The following is a 16260-nucleotide window of genomic DNA, read 5'->3' as shown; positions in this document are numbered from 1 at the left end:
AGAATGGGCGAGGAAAGATTAGCAAAACACATGTTCTCTGCCAAGTTGGCAGGAAAACGACCCAGAGGAAGACCAATAGGTGGATTGATACGGTACAAAGTGCCTTAGACGATAGAAATATAAGATCTGGTAATGTTGGAGTCTTGACAAGTAAAAGACTGATTTGGAGGAAAATTGTAATAGGAAGTTAGTAATGATGTAAATTTTTCATGTAGTACTATCATATCCTGTACACCCCTTGAGGGTACAGGGCAGGAATTTGATGATGATGATGGCTGTTGGGCTGATGTTCTTGTGATGCAAACTTCCCAAATTTGGGGCAGTCTCATGCTCCTAAATTTGTTGAAGTTTGGAAAGTTTTTTAGAGCTGAGGCTGATTCTATGAATAATCTTTCATATTTAAACTTGCTGTGGTGTATTAACATGGCTTTTTTCCAACATATTCTGTGGTGGGTATCTAGAGCATGGTCTGCAAGTCCAGAGTGGCTGTACTGGTGAAACCAGATGTAGTCTTTATGTTATGAAATCCTGATATTTGCTCTCCTGCCTTTTTGGCCAAAGTAGGACAGTTTACAGCTGCAAGGGACCTGCTATACTCTAGGTAGGTCTAGGGGAAGTGGTTGGTATTTGGTGGAGCGGATGCCAGCTTTTTATATGGTTGGTAACAAAAAGTTAGGTCATATTTTTTTAAGATTTTGGTTATTTTTTCCAAGTTGCCCTGGATATAGGGAATGGTGATGGATTTAGTATAATCTTTGTTATGAAGGGGGGGGGGGGGTATCTGGTTTTCAATATTTTTTGGGGGTTGTAGCCAGCTAAGAAAGTATTAAGGATGTAGTTTAGTTCAGTGGCTAGGGAATTGTCATCTGAACAGATTAATTTTGTCCGGTTATATAGTGTTTTTATAACTCCATATTGTTGTGTGTGGGGGGGGCGGGGAATTACTGGTGAATGTATCTGCCTGTATGTGTAGGTTTTCTGTAAACAGAGAATATCAAGGCACTTTCCTAGACACTCTAATCACTCGCTAGCCTGATGGATCCTTGGTATTCTCTGTTTACAGAAAACCCACCCATACAGGTAGATACATTCACCAGCAACTCCCCCACTCTCACAACAATATGGGGGTATAAAAACACTATATAACAGGGCAAAATTAATCTGTTCAGATGACAATGCCGTAACCACTGAACTAAACTACATCCTTAATACTTTCTTAGCCAATGGCTACAACTCTAAAAAAATCCAATAAATATTAAAATCAGATAACCACAACCCCCCCCCCCCCTTCATAACAAAGATTACACTAAATCCATCACCATTCCTTATATCTGGGGCACCTCGGAAAAAATAACCAAAATCTTAAAAAAATATGACCTGACTTCTTGTTACAAACCATATAAAAATTTGGCATCCCTTATCTACTCCACCAAAGACCAACCACTTCCCCTAGACCTGCCTGCGGTATACCACGTCCCTTGCAGCTGTAAACTGTCCTACTTTGGCCAAACAGGCAGGACAGCAAATGTCAGGATTTCGTAACATAAAGACTACATCCAGTTTCACCGTACAGCCACTCTGTGCTTGCAGACCATGCTCTAGATATCTGCCACAGAATACTTGGAAGAAAGTCACGCTAATACACCGTAGCAAGTTTAAATATGAAAAATTATTCATAGAATCAGCCTCAGCTCTAAAAAAACTTTCCAAACCTCAACAAATTTGGGTGCATGAGACTGCCTCAAATTTGAGAAGCTTGCATGACGAGAACATCAGCTCAACAGCCAAGACAACCCAATATATCCCACTAGGGGGCACCATTAGGACTCTAGTAACAAACAGTAGTTTCTCTCTTCTGCCTCATTGCTTTTTGTAGTGCCTGCATGCACTTGTCATATTTGTATGTTCCCATTGAAGATGGCAATGTGACATTGTCGAAATATAGGAAGTATTTATTAAAGTTTCTTTTAATTAATATTCCAGTATACGTTGTGAATTCCTTAAATAATTTAATAGTTTAGGGCAAATAGTAAAAAAAAAAAACATGGGAGCACATCAAAATACTAAAATTATAGGGTGTAAACGAGATGTAGATGATACATAGTACAGCTGTGAGTCAGCAATTGGAAGATGATTTAATGAAAACTTATGCAACAAATACAGATGTCCTACAGAGAATGAGAACACAGAGATCTTTATTAAATGATCCAAGAAAGATGAGATTGGCAGGACATGTACTGAGAGGTTCAACAGGACAGAGGATACATTAAGCTGTGAGTCAGCAATTGGAAGATGATTTAATGAAAACTTATGCAACAAATACAGATGTCCTACAGAGAATGAGAACACAGAGATCTTTATTAAATGATCCAAGAAAGATGAGATTGGCATACTGAGAGGTTCAACAGGACAGAGGATAATAACAATTTTAGAAGGAAAAATTATGGGAAAAGGATCAAAAGATAAAAAACGAAGGACATGGTTTGAAGATATAAGATCATGGACAGGATGACATGGCTATGCAGAAACAAAAAGGAATGCAACCAACAGTGAGAACTGGAAGGACATGGTGCTGCACCCTCTCACCGAGGAAGCTGCATGAAGAAGAAGAAGGCACTGTACATGCTATTACCACTGTTATTCATCATCTGTATGTCACTCATTCTTTATAGATCACATTATAAAGGAAAGTGACATTAATGCTGATATCAAAATTGGAGATATTTAACTCACCTATTTACTAGATATCTAAGTATCTTATATAGTAAGATTCTAAGTGAATCCACTACAAGTGTTCTAGTTAAGTAAATTCATAATTAGGATTCATGGAAAGACAACAGCACAAAGAAATAATTAAAACACACTTTAATAATTTCAGTAATTTGTCTCTATCACAGAAACATCTTTTATGATAACAGTATAAAAATTGTAATTTTATACAGAATAAGTGGAAGATGTTAGACTAAATTGCTAAAGTGGATTCCTTCTATGGGTGCTGGTAGCTAGTCTTGGGTTTGGGGCAGGAGGTCTAAGAATTAATGTTTCCAAGAACTTGGAAAGTTTAACACAATGATATTTATTTTGATTGGGTTGGTTTTTTAAATCTGCTGCTGATTCAAAAAAGAAAAAATCTTTCGAGTGTGTATTTGCTGTAGTGAAGCATAATAGTAGGCAAAGCCAATTCCTTCTACATCTATGACTACATCATCATCCCATGTGAGTAAAGAGGTGGATTCAGCGGTAACTGAAAGAATATTAAATGTTAAACAATCAAGTGATAAACAATTAAAAATGTAAATATCATCATAAAATTCCTGCCATGTACCCTCAAGGGGTGTACAGGATATGATAGTACTACATGAAAAAAATTACATTACTAACTTCCTATCTACAATTTTCCTCCAAATCAGTCTCTTACTTGTCAGGACTCCAAGATTATCAGATCTTATATTTCTATCGTCTAAGGCACTTTGTACCATATCAATCCACCTATATCTTGGTCTCCCTCTGGGTCGTTTTCCTGCCAACCTAGCAGAGAACACTTGTTTTGCTAATCTTTCTTCGCCCATTCTGTTTAAATGTAAATATCACGAATCATATTTACAACTTGGATTTCATGAACAGGAAATTTAGTAGAACCAAATCCACAGTGCACTGTTTGCTCTTTAGCACTGTCACAAAATTCTGTGAAACTCTCTTTTACGGCAACACTGAAACAAAACATTAGCTTTTAAAAAATAAGGCCTTAAGCCATTTTGAACATCTTTTGGAAGATTTGAGTAGTAGAAAAACTGTAATTAAGCATTTTTCTGGTGTAGAAGAAAATGAAAATGCATGTAAAGCATCTTACAAAGTAAGCCTTCAAATGCCAAAGCCAGAAAGGCTCACACAATAGGCGAGTCACTCATTCTTCCAGCAACAGAAGAAATAGCTTCTTGTATTAGAAATCATAACTCATTTTTGGAATGTTAGTCAAGTGAGTGATATTTATTATCCGACTAGTTTCATCAATTTTTGCTATCGCATCTTCAGGGATACAATTGGTAAGCGATATGAAGGTAACAGACTAGGTTTTAACTGACAATTCTAATTCCTACAAAATTAGTACTGTGCTTGAGACAAATTTTGTATGAATTAGAACTGTCAGTTAAAACCTAGTCTGTTACCTTCATATCGCTTACCAATTGTATCCCTGAAGATGCCGATAGCAAACATCGGTGAAACTAGTCGGATAATAAATATTACTCACTTGACTAACATTCCAAAAATTAGTTATAGTTTCTAATACAAGTAGTCAAGAAAAAAAGCTTCTTGTATGTTTGGCCAAAAAGAAGCAAACCTTGTAAAAACCATTCCTTTGTCAAACGACACAGTTTCCAAGAGAATTAAAGATGTGGCCTTAATATTAAGGGCCGATTCATTCAAGCTATTCACTGTAGCCTGTGGTTTGCCATACAAGTGGATGAGTCACCAGACATAGCTGGACTAGATCAATTACTTGTTTTTGTGCATGGAAAATTCGGATGCAATATTTAAAGATATTTTATTTTGTAAGCTTCTCAAAACTTCTACTATGGGTGATGATATTTTTAATATGACTGATTCATTTTTTGCCAAAACAATCTTGAATGGAAAAATTGTATTTCTTTATGTACTGACAGAGCAAAAGCAATGAGTGGTTATATCACAGGACTGTTGCACCAGAATGTAAGTTCACTTGTTGTCTTTACCATGAAATGCTGATAGCTAAATTTCTCCTTGATGATTTAAAAAGAGTTCTGGATGAAAGTATATAAATGGTTAATTTCATCAAACCTAACCATTGGAGTCTCAACTTTTTTGAATTATCTGTGAAGAAATGCATAGCCTGCATAAGAGATTGCTGCTTCACACAGAAGTACATTGGTTGTCATGAGGAAATGTTCTTTGGTGTTTACTTGAACTCCACAATGAAGTATGCCATTTTTTTTTTTTTTTTTTTCATGGACCATGAGTTTCAACTTTCTTTGAGACTACAAGACTTAGAATGGCTTCTATGGTTAGCATATTTTGCTGATATTTTTGAAAAAATTAATATTCGCAACTTATCATTGCAAGGAGACAATGTTGATGTGTTCTATGTTGAGAAGAAAACAGAGGCCATGGTAAAAAAAATTTATCTCTGGGAAAACAGAATTAAAAAGAATTGTGACCAATTTCAGCAACTCGATTAATTTCTTAAAGAAAATTAACAAATGATTGCATACTTTGTGAAGACATCAGACAACAAATAACCGTTCACTTAAGCACTCTTAAAACTCTTATATGGCAGTATTCCCCCCCCCCTCCCCACGATGAAATGCAGGAATGGTTTCAAGACTCCCCTTCACATTTGATTTTGAAAAACGTAAGCTTTCTTTGTCCAATAAAGAGACAATAGTTTAAAAAGCATTCATTCCAAACAGCTATTGATTAGTTTTTGGATTGGAATGGAGAAGGATTATCTAACTTTAATGCCCTTGGAATTGTAGAAACAAATCAGCATTGTCTTTACTTTTGACTTCTCCAAGCGACTTTTGTTTGGATGCCCCTCTTCTGGTGGTCTCCACTCAGCATTCTGGCACTTTGTTTCAGGCTCATACTCAAAACACCATGTTCTGTCACCAGTAACGATCGTTTCAAGGAAGTTTGAGTCCTTACGAGCAGTTTTAATGAGGTCCTTGCAGTGTTCAATTCAATACATTTTTTGGTTGTCAGTCAACTTGTGGGGAACGAATCGCGAATTCAATTTACGAAGGCCCAAACTCTCAGTCAAAATGTTGTGCACAGTTGATTTTGGAATCCCCAATTCATGTTTAATCAACCTCACAGACGATTTCGGGTTTTCTTTGATGAAATTACGCACTTTTTTTGTACGTTAACTTTGCTCAGTCCCGTTTTTGGATGGCCCAGCTTTTCGTCCTCCTTAAGTGTCTCACAATCATTTTGGAAATGCTTAAACTACTCGTAAACTTGAGTATGGGATAAGCATTCATCACCGTATGCTTTTTGAAACATTTCATGTGTTTCGGTAAAACTTTTACCAAGTTTAACACAAAAGTCAATCGCAGCTCTCTGTTTGAAACTCATTTTCCGACTGTTCGTCAAAACACACTGTCACTCTTGGCACTATAACTCAGCTTCTAATGAAACAAATGTCATAAATAGTTGACACAACACTAATGAAGGTTGCTGCTTTCAGCAACAAAAAGATACAAGAGGTGGCGCCACTAGTTTCTTCTATTTTTGAAAAGTTTGGTTTCTTTTTGGACAGAGGGTGTGTATATATATATGTGTGTGTGTGTGTTTTATTTTATTCCCATTGTTATACTATAACTATAGTTTTATCTATCTATACAGTTACATACACATTTCCAGAGGTTACATGAAGCATAAAAAGTTGAGAACCACTGATCTAGATTATGACTTAAGAAATTCCTATTTTGTTTTGTCATTTCAATATCATCTCTCTTGTTTAAACTCTCATCATATATGCTGAATAGTATGTAATGAAATAATTTAAAATAAATTATTATATTTTGACATTTCGGTTAGTGATATGTTTTGTTGATTAGGACTTGCTGACCAAGCTCTTTATTATTATAAAAGAGCTCTTGCCTGTGGACCTGCTATCTCTTTTTCAGAAGAAAAGGTAACAGGAAGTTTGTTTTATAATGATTACTGTAGTTACTGTATAGGTTTTATTATTAAAAAAATATAAATATTTTAAACTAGATTTCATTTAAAAAATCTTATCCTACAAGGGAAAGTCAGTAAGTTACAAACAAAAGCAGAACAAATGAATTTGAAGTGAATGGTTTTTAGTATTCATCACTAGGTAGCAACACCATCTAGGATTATGATAGTACATGTAGTAGACATGCATGCACATGTTTTGTAGCTATTTTCAGCAGTCTAAAATGGCTACCATGCCCAAGGAGTGTCAGCTGTTGAACATCATCATGTTGGTTTCTTTCAGGATAAGGACATTTATAAAGAGATATAGCCTGTTTATAGTAAGAAGAGTGCTTGCCACACATTGCCATTCTCAACTGGAACCAGAAAATTTCATAGAAATGCTTGACATTTCACAGTGAAGACCAGTCCGGTCACCCTGTTGAGATTGCAAGAAGCCACTTTGATACAGACGGAATAGATTCCCAGGGAATCTATTCCAAAAGCATGATGAAAATATGAATGCCGCATTGTACTGTGAAATTTTATTGAAACTTCAGGATGCAATTTGCCAGAAACACCCAGGCTTACTGACAAGAGATGTGTTGCTCCTTCATGACAATGTGAGACCTCACAATTACAAGAAGCCTGGAGACAATTCAAGAACTTCAGTGGAAACTCCTTCCACTTATAGCTCTGACTTTTTTCCAAGCAACTTTCACTTGTTTGGCCTGTTAAAACAGCACTTTGGCAGGAAACATTTTATTGTTGATCAGAAGTTTAAAAATGATGTGTAGCGTTGACTGAGACAAGAGACAAAGAATTCTATTCAGCTGGTTTTGAAGATTGATAATAATTTAACTTACTAACCTTCCCTTATATTATTTTTTAAAAAAATTAAAGTTTACAAATGCTGAGATGCCAAACATGCACCTCGTTTACAGGTTAGCTGATGGTAATGGACGAGCCGCTGTACGAATGTATTGCAAAAGGTACCCAAACAGACGTGTTGCACATTTGCATCAGAATTTGTGTGACTATGGTTCATTCAGGGATCGCAGGCATGATAGTGGGCAGCCACGATTGATGCGAAATCCTGCCGTGGAAGAGGAGGGGTTGCATGCAATGGACAATAATCCAGAGACAAGCACACGTGCCATTGCCTCTGCTATAGGAGGATCTCAATCCAGTGTATTGCGTGTTTTGTACTCTGAGTCCTTGCATCCATTTCATCTGCAACAGGCCCAGTTACTGATGGCCGAAGATTATCCTCGGCATGTGGAATTTGCGCAGTGGTTTCTGCAGAAAAGTGCCGTAGACCCGGATTTTCCAATTTGTGTTTTGTTCATGGAAGAAACTTCATTTACCTGCAAATGGGTCTTCAATCACCACAATGCTCGTGTGGGTCCCATGAGAACTCACACGCTGTGCTATCACATGCTGCACAACAACGCTTCACCATTAATGTATGGGCAGATATCATCGCTGACTGTTTAGTCGGCACATACCTGTTATCACCCCGACTGGACCTGCAGAGGTATCGGACCTTTCTGGAAAAAGTTTTGCCAGATTTACTGAGCAATGTTCCAATGACTGTGCATTGGCAGATGTGGTTCCAACACGACTGGGCTCCAGCCCAGTTTGGCATTTCTGTGCGTCAGTATCTGGACAGGTCCTTTGGGGCTCGATGGATTAGGTGTGGTGGACCCGTTGCATGGCCCCCACACTCATCTGATTTATCGGGCATTGATTTCTTTCTATGGGGGGGCCTTAAAGCCATGGTGTACAAAACGCCTGTTGCCTCTGACATCGACCTCGTGGCAAGAATTGCCATCAGCGCTGCTAATATCTGGGAAACTCCAGGTTTTTTCGAAAATGTACGGCAATCAACGCGTCATCAGTGTCAGGCATGCATTACTGCTAATGGTCATAACTTTGAGCACCTGATGTGAAACCATATTATGTATCCAACTACTATTGAACTGTTCAGTTATGCCTAGTAAAGTTTTTTACACTACTTACTGCCTTGTGTTATTTCTGTATCTTTGTGTCCCTGTTAGTACCTTCTGGTCGCGTTTCTGGTCATGCTTTTCTATGTGAATATGGTTGATTTTTGATGTTCTCTACCTTCCCTCAAAGTAAAGTTTGTACATGTAATTTTGAACCATCCTGTATATATGTATATATATAGCGACAGTTAGTGTAAATTGGAGACATCTGGAATGAAAACAACATGACTGCATTATGATAAACAACTCCCTTTTCACAGGCACTATACATAATCATTAAGACAGTACTAATTTTACAATTAAAATTTAATCAAAAACATTCAAAATAGCATGCTGTATATATATATATAAGACGTAAAAAATATATCAACTCAACATGGAAGGAACATATCATACCATCAGGCGAGTTCCCTCATTAAGGGAAACATGGGATGTGACACTACCTGGGATGAACGTGTTAAAGCTATAAAATCTATGAGATACCCTCTGATATTTTCTATTATACACTGGTGTCCAAAACCTAAGGATGAACACTATTTCTGAAGTTACAACCACAAATTCAGATGAATCAGCTTGTGGTAGTTTGTATAACTGATTTTGAGTAGAAAGTGGGCACATGTTCAAATTTGCGAATCACATGTAAAGCGTCCCCTTGTAGCACTTAACATTGTCCCATTGTAGCACTCAACAGGATAAAAGGCAAAAAGCTGTGCTAAGCAAATTGTGTTTGAAGGAAGATCTTTTACTGATATTGCCAGAGAGTTTGTAATCTCACATCCAGGCTCTGGGCAGCGTTTCAAACCAGTGGAATGTGGTTCAGACGTTTGTTAAGAGGTTGCCTTCATGCTCCCTCGGTTTACCATGGAATATGAAGACAGATTTTTGGTTATAACAGCAAAATGCAATTGATGCACCACAGCAGTTCAGCTTGCAAGTCAGGTCCATTCAAACAGAGGTGTACTGATATCTCGACAAACTGTAACAAGATGTCTACGAAAGGTAGACCTATATGCTCGAATGCCTATAGTCTCCATCTCTTTATCCACAGCTCATTGTAGAGCACGTTTTCAGTGCTGTTGTATCCATAAAAATTGGACAAGACACTAATGGATTAATGTACTCTTTATAGGTGAGATCGTTTTAGTCTTTCCTCTAAGTCTAGATGACACTTGATCTGATGTGAAAGTGATACTGCTTACCATCACAAGAATATTCTTGAAAGGAATGCTGGCTGTGTCCAGGTTATGGTTTGGGAAGGCATTATGCTTAATGGATGCACCCAAGCTATAAGTGCTGGAAAAATGGATTAAGACTGGTGAACGATATCGCAACGAAGTTCTTCAACATCATGTTCGATTGTTCCGTGGTGCTGTAGGCAAAGAATTAATTTTTATGGATGACAGTGCCATACCACATTAGACACGAGCAATGGAGATACTTCTGAAGACCTATAATATTAATTGAATTGAGTGGCCAGCGAGCTCCCCAGATCTCAACCCAATAGAACACATTTGGGATGCAATAGGGAGATGTATTGTTGCTCGAAATTCCCCTTGCAGAAAACAAACATGGCCTTATCCTTGCTCTGAAGGAGGAGTGGGTCAGTTTGCCTCAAGAATTCTCCTGAATCACTTGGTGCTAAACATGATACAATGTTGTGAGAGATGCAATGCATATTCCAGATTGAAATGTCTTTCTGCATAGTTTTCTGTAAGCAGGGCCGTTGCCAGATTAGATCGTGCCCTGAGGCAAACAATTAAATATGGCCTCTGATGGATTCTAAGACAAACATTAATACAAAAGATTACATAATAATATTAATTAAATGTTTGCTCTACGGGGGATATCACACAATAAAACTGTATAGTTGCTAGACCAATCTTTCTTGGTTCATTGCTGTTCACAAATAAATTTTAATCAGTTTAAGGCTATAAAAACTTCTTTCCACACTTGTTATGCTAACAATTCCTGTCAGCGTAGCGACGGTGCTTACTGTATATGGGCTGGACAAGCGCCCTTATTAAGCCGTGTCAAGGAAGGCTTCCTCTATGCTACACCCTGTTGCCAATACTGTCTGTAAGCTTCATTAATTAATTCCTTAACTACATCGTATGGAAATTTGTAACTTTCACTAAAAATAAATTGCAGTTTAATTTGTAGGAAATTTATAACACCTTTTTTGTGTAATATAACTTATTAGTATGCTAGCAATAAATTTATGTCCACATTTGGCTATAGTCATGAAAATGTTTTCATATACAGTAATCCCTCAATTAATGCGTCCCCGATTAGTGCATCATTTTTTTCAATATCCAAATTCAATTAGTGCGCCCATATGCATCTTAAAAATAAATATTAGATTTTAAAAATTTTCTATCTATACATTTTTTTATGGCTAACTATTTTAAAAAATCACTCACTAGAATGAAATAATTTAGTTACCGATTTAAAACATTTTACAAAGTTATTTTTAATGGCATACTACATTACTTCCATGTACACTATGTATACTATGTTCCAAATTTTTACCGCCAAAATTTATATCATCTGCTATAGTATGCCCACAGATTCGAGACCCTTCGACACTTCTGCGCATGTTACAAAAAGGAGAATCCATTCCAATAATAGGGTAATCAATCCATCTTCTGAGTTGTTTATTATTACATGTCGGAAAATTAACTTCTCTTTTATGATCCTTGTAGTTTTTAAAGTGGGAACTATTTTGCTTGTATAACAGTTGAGAAATTTTATCTACAAAGCATGTGATTTTGCGTGTTTTCGACCAATTCGTAAGTCCTTCATTTCTTTCTCCCCTTCAATGATAACTTCCAAAAGTTAATTAAATTTCATTTTGAAGAATTGAGTGATTCCGACCTGCTAAATTTAGATGCACAGTGGGAAGATCCCAAAGAATATGAAGAAAAATTAACCACTGATAGTCAGCCAAAAGAGATTTCACAGAAACAATTTGAAAATATTTTTCGTACAATTACAGAAGAGTAGAAGAGGCAATAGGGCCATACCGTCGTCAGCTGTATGAAAAAAAAAGAAACAAAATGCCTGCTAAACTACATTAGCTCAATTTTTTGTTAAGAAGTAGAATGATAAATGTATATTCTGAATATGTTTTATTGTCTTTCAGCTTCATGGTTTTCCTTTAACCTAGGCCCTGAGACATACCTTAATTCTTTTATAAAAAAAATCAAGGTTCAAAAAAGAAATTTGAGGAATGAATTATACTTTTTTCCATAGGGTATTATATTCGATTAGTGCTTTTTCGATTAATGCCCCTGTTTTAAAGAACGCATTAGGCTCACTAATCGAGGGATTGCTGTACAGGTAAAAATGTAGTTCGTCCTTAGCTTTTGGACACCAGTATATTTCATTTTAAAAAATGCTTGTTTCAATCAGCCAAACTGATTTCACAGCCCACTAACAGGTTGCTACCCACAATTTGAAAACCAGTGGTTTAACATGAACAGGTTTTAATTTGCTTATGGTTTCTTTGGTGCAATTTTTTTTCAATTATTTATGAACTTCATTCTTTTGAGACAGATTTGGGTCATGATCTATAATTTGGTAAGTAAAATATCTAAAGATTATGCCTTATTTATTTTTTTTTTTTATATTCCTCTTGGTTCATAATGACAGTTGCATTACCCTTATCAGCTTTTGTTATCATATAAGTTAATATCTTTTAATGATTTTTTTAATTATACTAATTTTCATTCATTTTAAATCTCAATAACATCTTACTGGACAGATGTTATTCAAATTTAGTATTTGGAATCTTTGCTAAAATATGGCAAACCATCCAAATTTTGCTTTTCAGACTATTGTGGTAATTTGAAATGAAAGTAACACTGCTTTGGGTAGATGAAATTTGTAATAAAATTTGGTATTTAGGATTTCCACCTTCATCCTTTATAATCATTCATGTTTGAATGAAATATTATAACTTCTCCCAAATTTCCTTTGCCTGAGATGGTGGTACACGGGTGCTGAAAGTTTGAGAAACACTTATCTAGATGAATTATATTATGAAGGAAAGTGGCATTAAACCTAATATCAAAATTGGAGGTGTTAATCTCAGCTCATTCCTTCTCCCAATGATATTATAGTCTTAAGTAAACCCAGTATGGGTCTACAAGGATTCTTCAATAAACTGAATAACTGCTGTAACAAATTTTGCATGAAAATCAGCAATAAAAAGACAATGACTGAAAAGAGTCAAGAACAATGAAAACATCAGCTGTATTCTGAATGGGAAAATCTCTACAAATATAACATTTTAACTGTTTAGGCATAATTTTAATGAGGATGGCAAATGAAATACAGCAATACGGCACATAAAATTATTTCAAACGGTGTGGCTTTAGCATAAAGTGCATTACAGTAGTGTTTTAGAAATTTTTCTGGCTGTGGCCCACTTTGATAAGGGAAATAAACTCAGCAGCCCACTAGCTCCATATCCCACCTTTTCTGATAAGTCATATTTCCACCGGAGGTGAGCCTTCACATGCTGCCCCTAAGTGTAAAATATTAGAATATTATCATTCAGTATCATGAGCGTCCTTAATATTTTTGCAGTATAGAGCAAACAAGTATTTGCTTAAATCAGCTGTGTATCTTTATACTGTCAGTGGAACATGTTTATAGCTTTCAAATGAAGTGTTAGTCATTGAATGCCATATCAATGACCTATCCATTTGCAACATTAGTAAGTAATTACATTATCAGAATCATCCATTAGCATCATTATTAGCTGATGGAAAAATATATCCATCTGCCTGTCTACACTGAAGTTATTGCTGCTTATATAAGTGCTATTCAATATTGAAAAATGCCTTTATTTCACAATGCCATAGCATATATGGCAGATAGCTGTAAGATAAGAATGTTACTTTTTAATAAACAAACTTAATTTTGTAAATGAAACTGCATTATTTTTAAATACTTTTCTCTGTATTAAACCAGCATACATGTTTAGTAAAGAAAAGATTAAGGTATCTTAAAAATTTTCTTGAAGATTTTTGTAATGTTAGGATATTATATTCAACTTAGGATTGTTACATTCTCTGTTACATATGATGTTTCTTACTATTAATGTCATGTATGCATGTGGGTGTAGGGTGTGTGTATATATATATATATATATTTTTCTTTCTTTCTTTCAGCCTCTGTTTGACCTCAGCCATGAGATTGTATATAATTTAGTGCAAATTTACCAAGCAAGTGGATCTTATGACTTAGCACGCTACTATGTTCAGAATTACTGTGTAGTGTAGCACTTATTTATATTGATACAATACAAAAATCAATACCTGTATACCGATGTACTTATTCTTATGCATATTAAGGGAAAGTAAGATGATTCTCCTTTTCAATTATTTACTTTTCAAAGCAGGATCTCTTTCTCTATAATAAGCACTAAGAGGTATGATCAAAAAGCATTTGAACTAGCAAAAGCTTTACTGCCAGCCATTGTCAGTATAAGTGCATCACCAGACTGGTAGAATCTGCCTAAATATGCCATTCTTCTGGTACATGTCATTCTGAAGTAGTATCACACCAAATAATGTGCATGCATGTATTAAATGATGAAAATGTTACTGAAATCTGTGGCTTTCAAAAATATTACTATGGAAACTTGTGGTGTGTTGAAACTTGTAAAGATGTCTAACCTCTGTTGAAATTATACAATAGAATCCCCAAAATGCTCCATTTAATAAGTACAATATATTTCCATTTGTCAGAAATGAAATCAGGAACTAATTTTCAGGCTCCTATTCATCTATAAGTAACTGATAAAGTCATGATCATGATTCAGATCAATCAGTAGCATTCTTTGGTTGGAAAGATCTATGTAACCCCCCCCCCCCCCACCACCACCACCCCAAATACACACACAAGGATGTGAGAAACATGTATAGCTTTTTCAACTGAAGATGAATTAGAGTTTCACGTAAAAAAAAGGGAATCCACCCATCCATGATCTCTTAAACTGAATTTCTTCAGGTTTCTAACCAGCTTAACTCAAATTTCTCCCCAAAGCAAACAAGATAATCAAGAACAACCATATTTACAGTAAATGTGGTTATTCTTGTCTGGTGCTGATAGATAGGCACACTAAGGAAGATAAACCAGTCTGAAAATTTTTTGATTATGCTGAAAGATTGAGTGGGGGAAAAAAAAAGGTATATATATATATATATATATTGTATAGTTTTATATACAGTAAATGTTGATTATGAAAAAAATATGCTCTTTTAATTATAAAAAATTTAATATAACAATTGTGTTTATTAAAAATATCCATTATGTAAATGAATTTCTGATGAAACTAATAAATTGCAGAAATAGTCGTTTTTTTGACTTCTTAAATTATTTAGAATGGAATATTCCCAGTGTATATACATACGTATTATTATTATTATTATTATGTGACACCTCTATTATTATTATTATTATGTGACACCTCTAAGGAGTCCAAAGACTCATCAAGGGATATCAAGATATCATCCACATATCTCCACCTTATTGAAGGTTTAGGAGTAATGTTGGTGAAGATTTCATTTTCAAATTTCTCCATGAAAAGGTCTGCACATGGTGGTGACAGAGGACTGCCCATGGCTAGGCCTTCTAATTATTCACCAACATTACTCCTAAACCTTCAATATGGTAGAGATATGTGGATGATATCTTCATCATATGGCAGGACAACATGGAAAACCTACATATGTTTGTCAATAAAATCCACTCACTCCACAATAAAATCAAATTTACTCTAGAGGTTAGAAAACAACGAACAGCTACACTTCTTGGACATACTAGTTAAAAGACAAGGTAACAATTTCAAACTGTCTATTTACAAAAAAAACCTACGGACACTGAATGATATCTACATTAATCTTCAAGCCATCATAGGTCACATAAACAGAGTATCATCCACATGTTGAGAAATCGAGTCAGAAACTTTATCTCCGACGATGAAAAAGTTCAGACAGAACTTTCCCAAATCGCTATAACACTATCGCAGAATGGTTATCCTCGAAACATCAACAAATTTCTATACAAAGATAACCAACAAGAAAGAACAGTCTCCCAGCAAATTTCAACAGCAGTCATCCCCTTTATGGGCTCAATTTCCACCAAAATTGCGAGATTGTTAAAAGCCCATAACATCAGGGTTGTATTTAAACCAACTACTAGCATCAGACAGGTTCTAAGATCTCCTAAGGACAGTGTTCCATTTTATAAATATCCAGGTGTGTATAATATTCCATGCATGTGCGATCTTTCCTACATTGGACAAACTTCGAGAAGCTTGGAAATAAGACAGAAAGAACATGTGGGCGTTGTAAATCACAACAGAACGATCACCTCTTGGTTTAGCACATCACTTTTCAACTTCGAACCACGCTATAGACTGGGATAACAGCTCTATGCCCTACGTAGATAATGATTACAGACATCGATTATTCAAAGAAGCAGCAATAGTGCTACGTACAGGCAGCAACCTAAACAGAAATCAAGGGCCATATTGAACGATACTTGG

General features: G+C 35.7%; 2 protein-coding genes across 4 annotated transcripts in view; one reads left to right on the top strand and one right to left on the bottom strand.

Moving 5' to 3' along the window:
- Positions 1–15069, top strand: part of LOC150109014 (general transcription factor 3C polypeptide 3) — a 306866-nt gene extending 291797 nt beyond the window's left edge. Inside the window, exons 27-28 of the mRNA XM_090411276.1 lie at positions 6594–6670; positions 13880–15069. Of these exons, the coding sequence (XP_090267402.1) occupies positions 6594–6670; positions 13880–13990 (188 nt within the window). The 3' untranslated portion in view covers positions 13991–15069. The remainder of the gene's footprint in view (positions 1–6593; positions 6671–13879) is intronic.
- LOC150109013 (short-chain dehydrogenase/reductase family 9C member 7-like) overlaps positions 1–16260 on the bottom strand; it is a 154660-nt gene that overhangs the window by 38236 nt on the left and 100164 nt on the right. Inside the window, exon 7 of one of the 3 annotated variants that reach the window (XM_090411289.1) lies at positions 2848–3244. The exons of 1 other annotated variant lie outside the window; for it this stretch is intronic. The gene's annotated coding sequence lies outside the window, so the exon portion shown is untranslated. Of the gene's footprint in view, positions 1–2847; positions 3245–12920; positions 13231–16260 lie in introns of those variants that run through there. One more of the 3 variants, XM_090411318.1, reaches the window with a different exon arrangement.

Source organism: Typopeltis vanoorti, chromosome 2 (assembly GCF_054136105.1).
Source record: "Typopeltis vanoorti isolate ZY-2024b chromosome 2, IOZ_Tvanoo_1.0, whole genome shotgun sequence".
NCBI lineage: Eukaryota > Metazoa > Arthropoda > Arachnida > Uropygi > Thelyphonidae > Typopeltis > Typopeltis vanoorti.
This window is presented reverse-complemented; position numbering and strand designations above follow the sequence as displayed.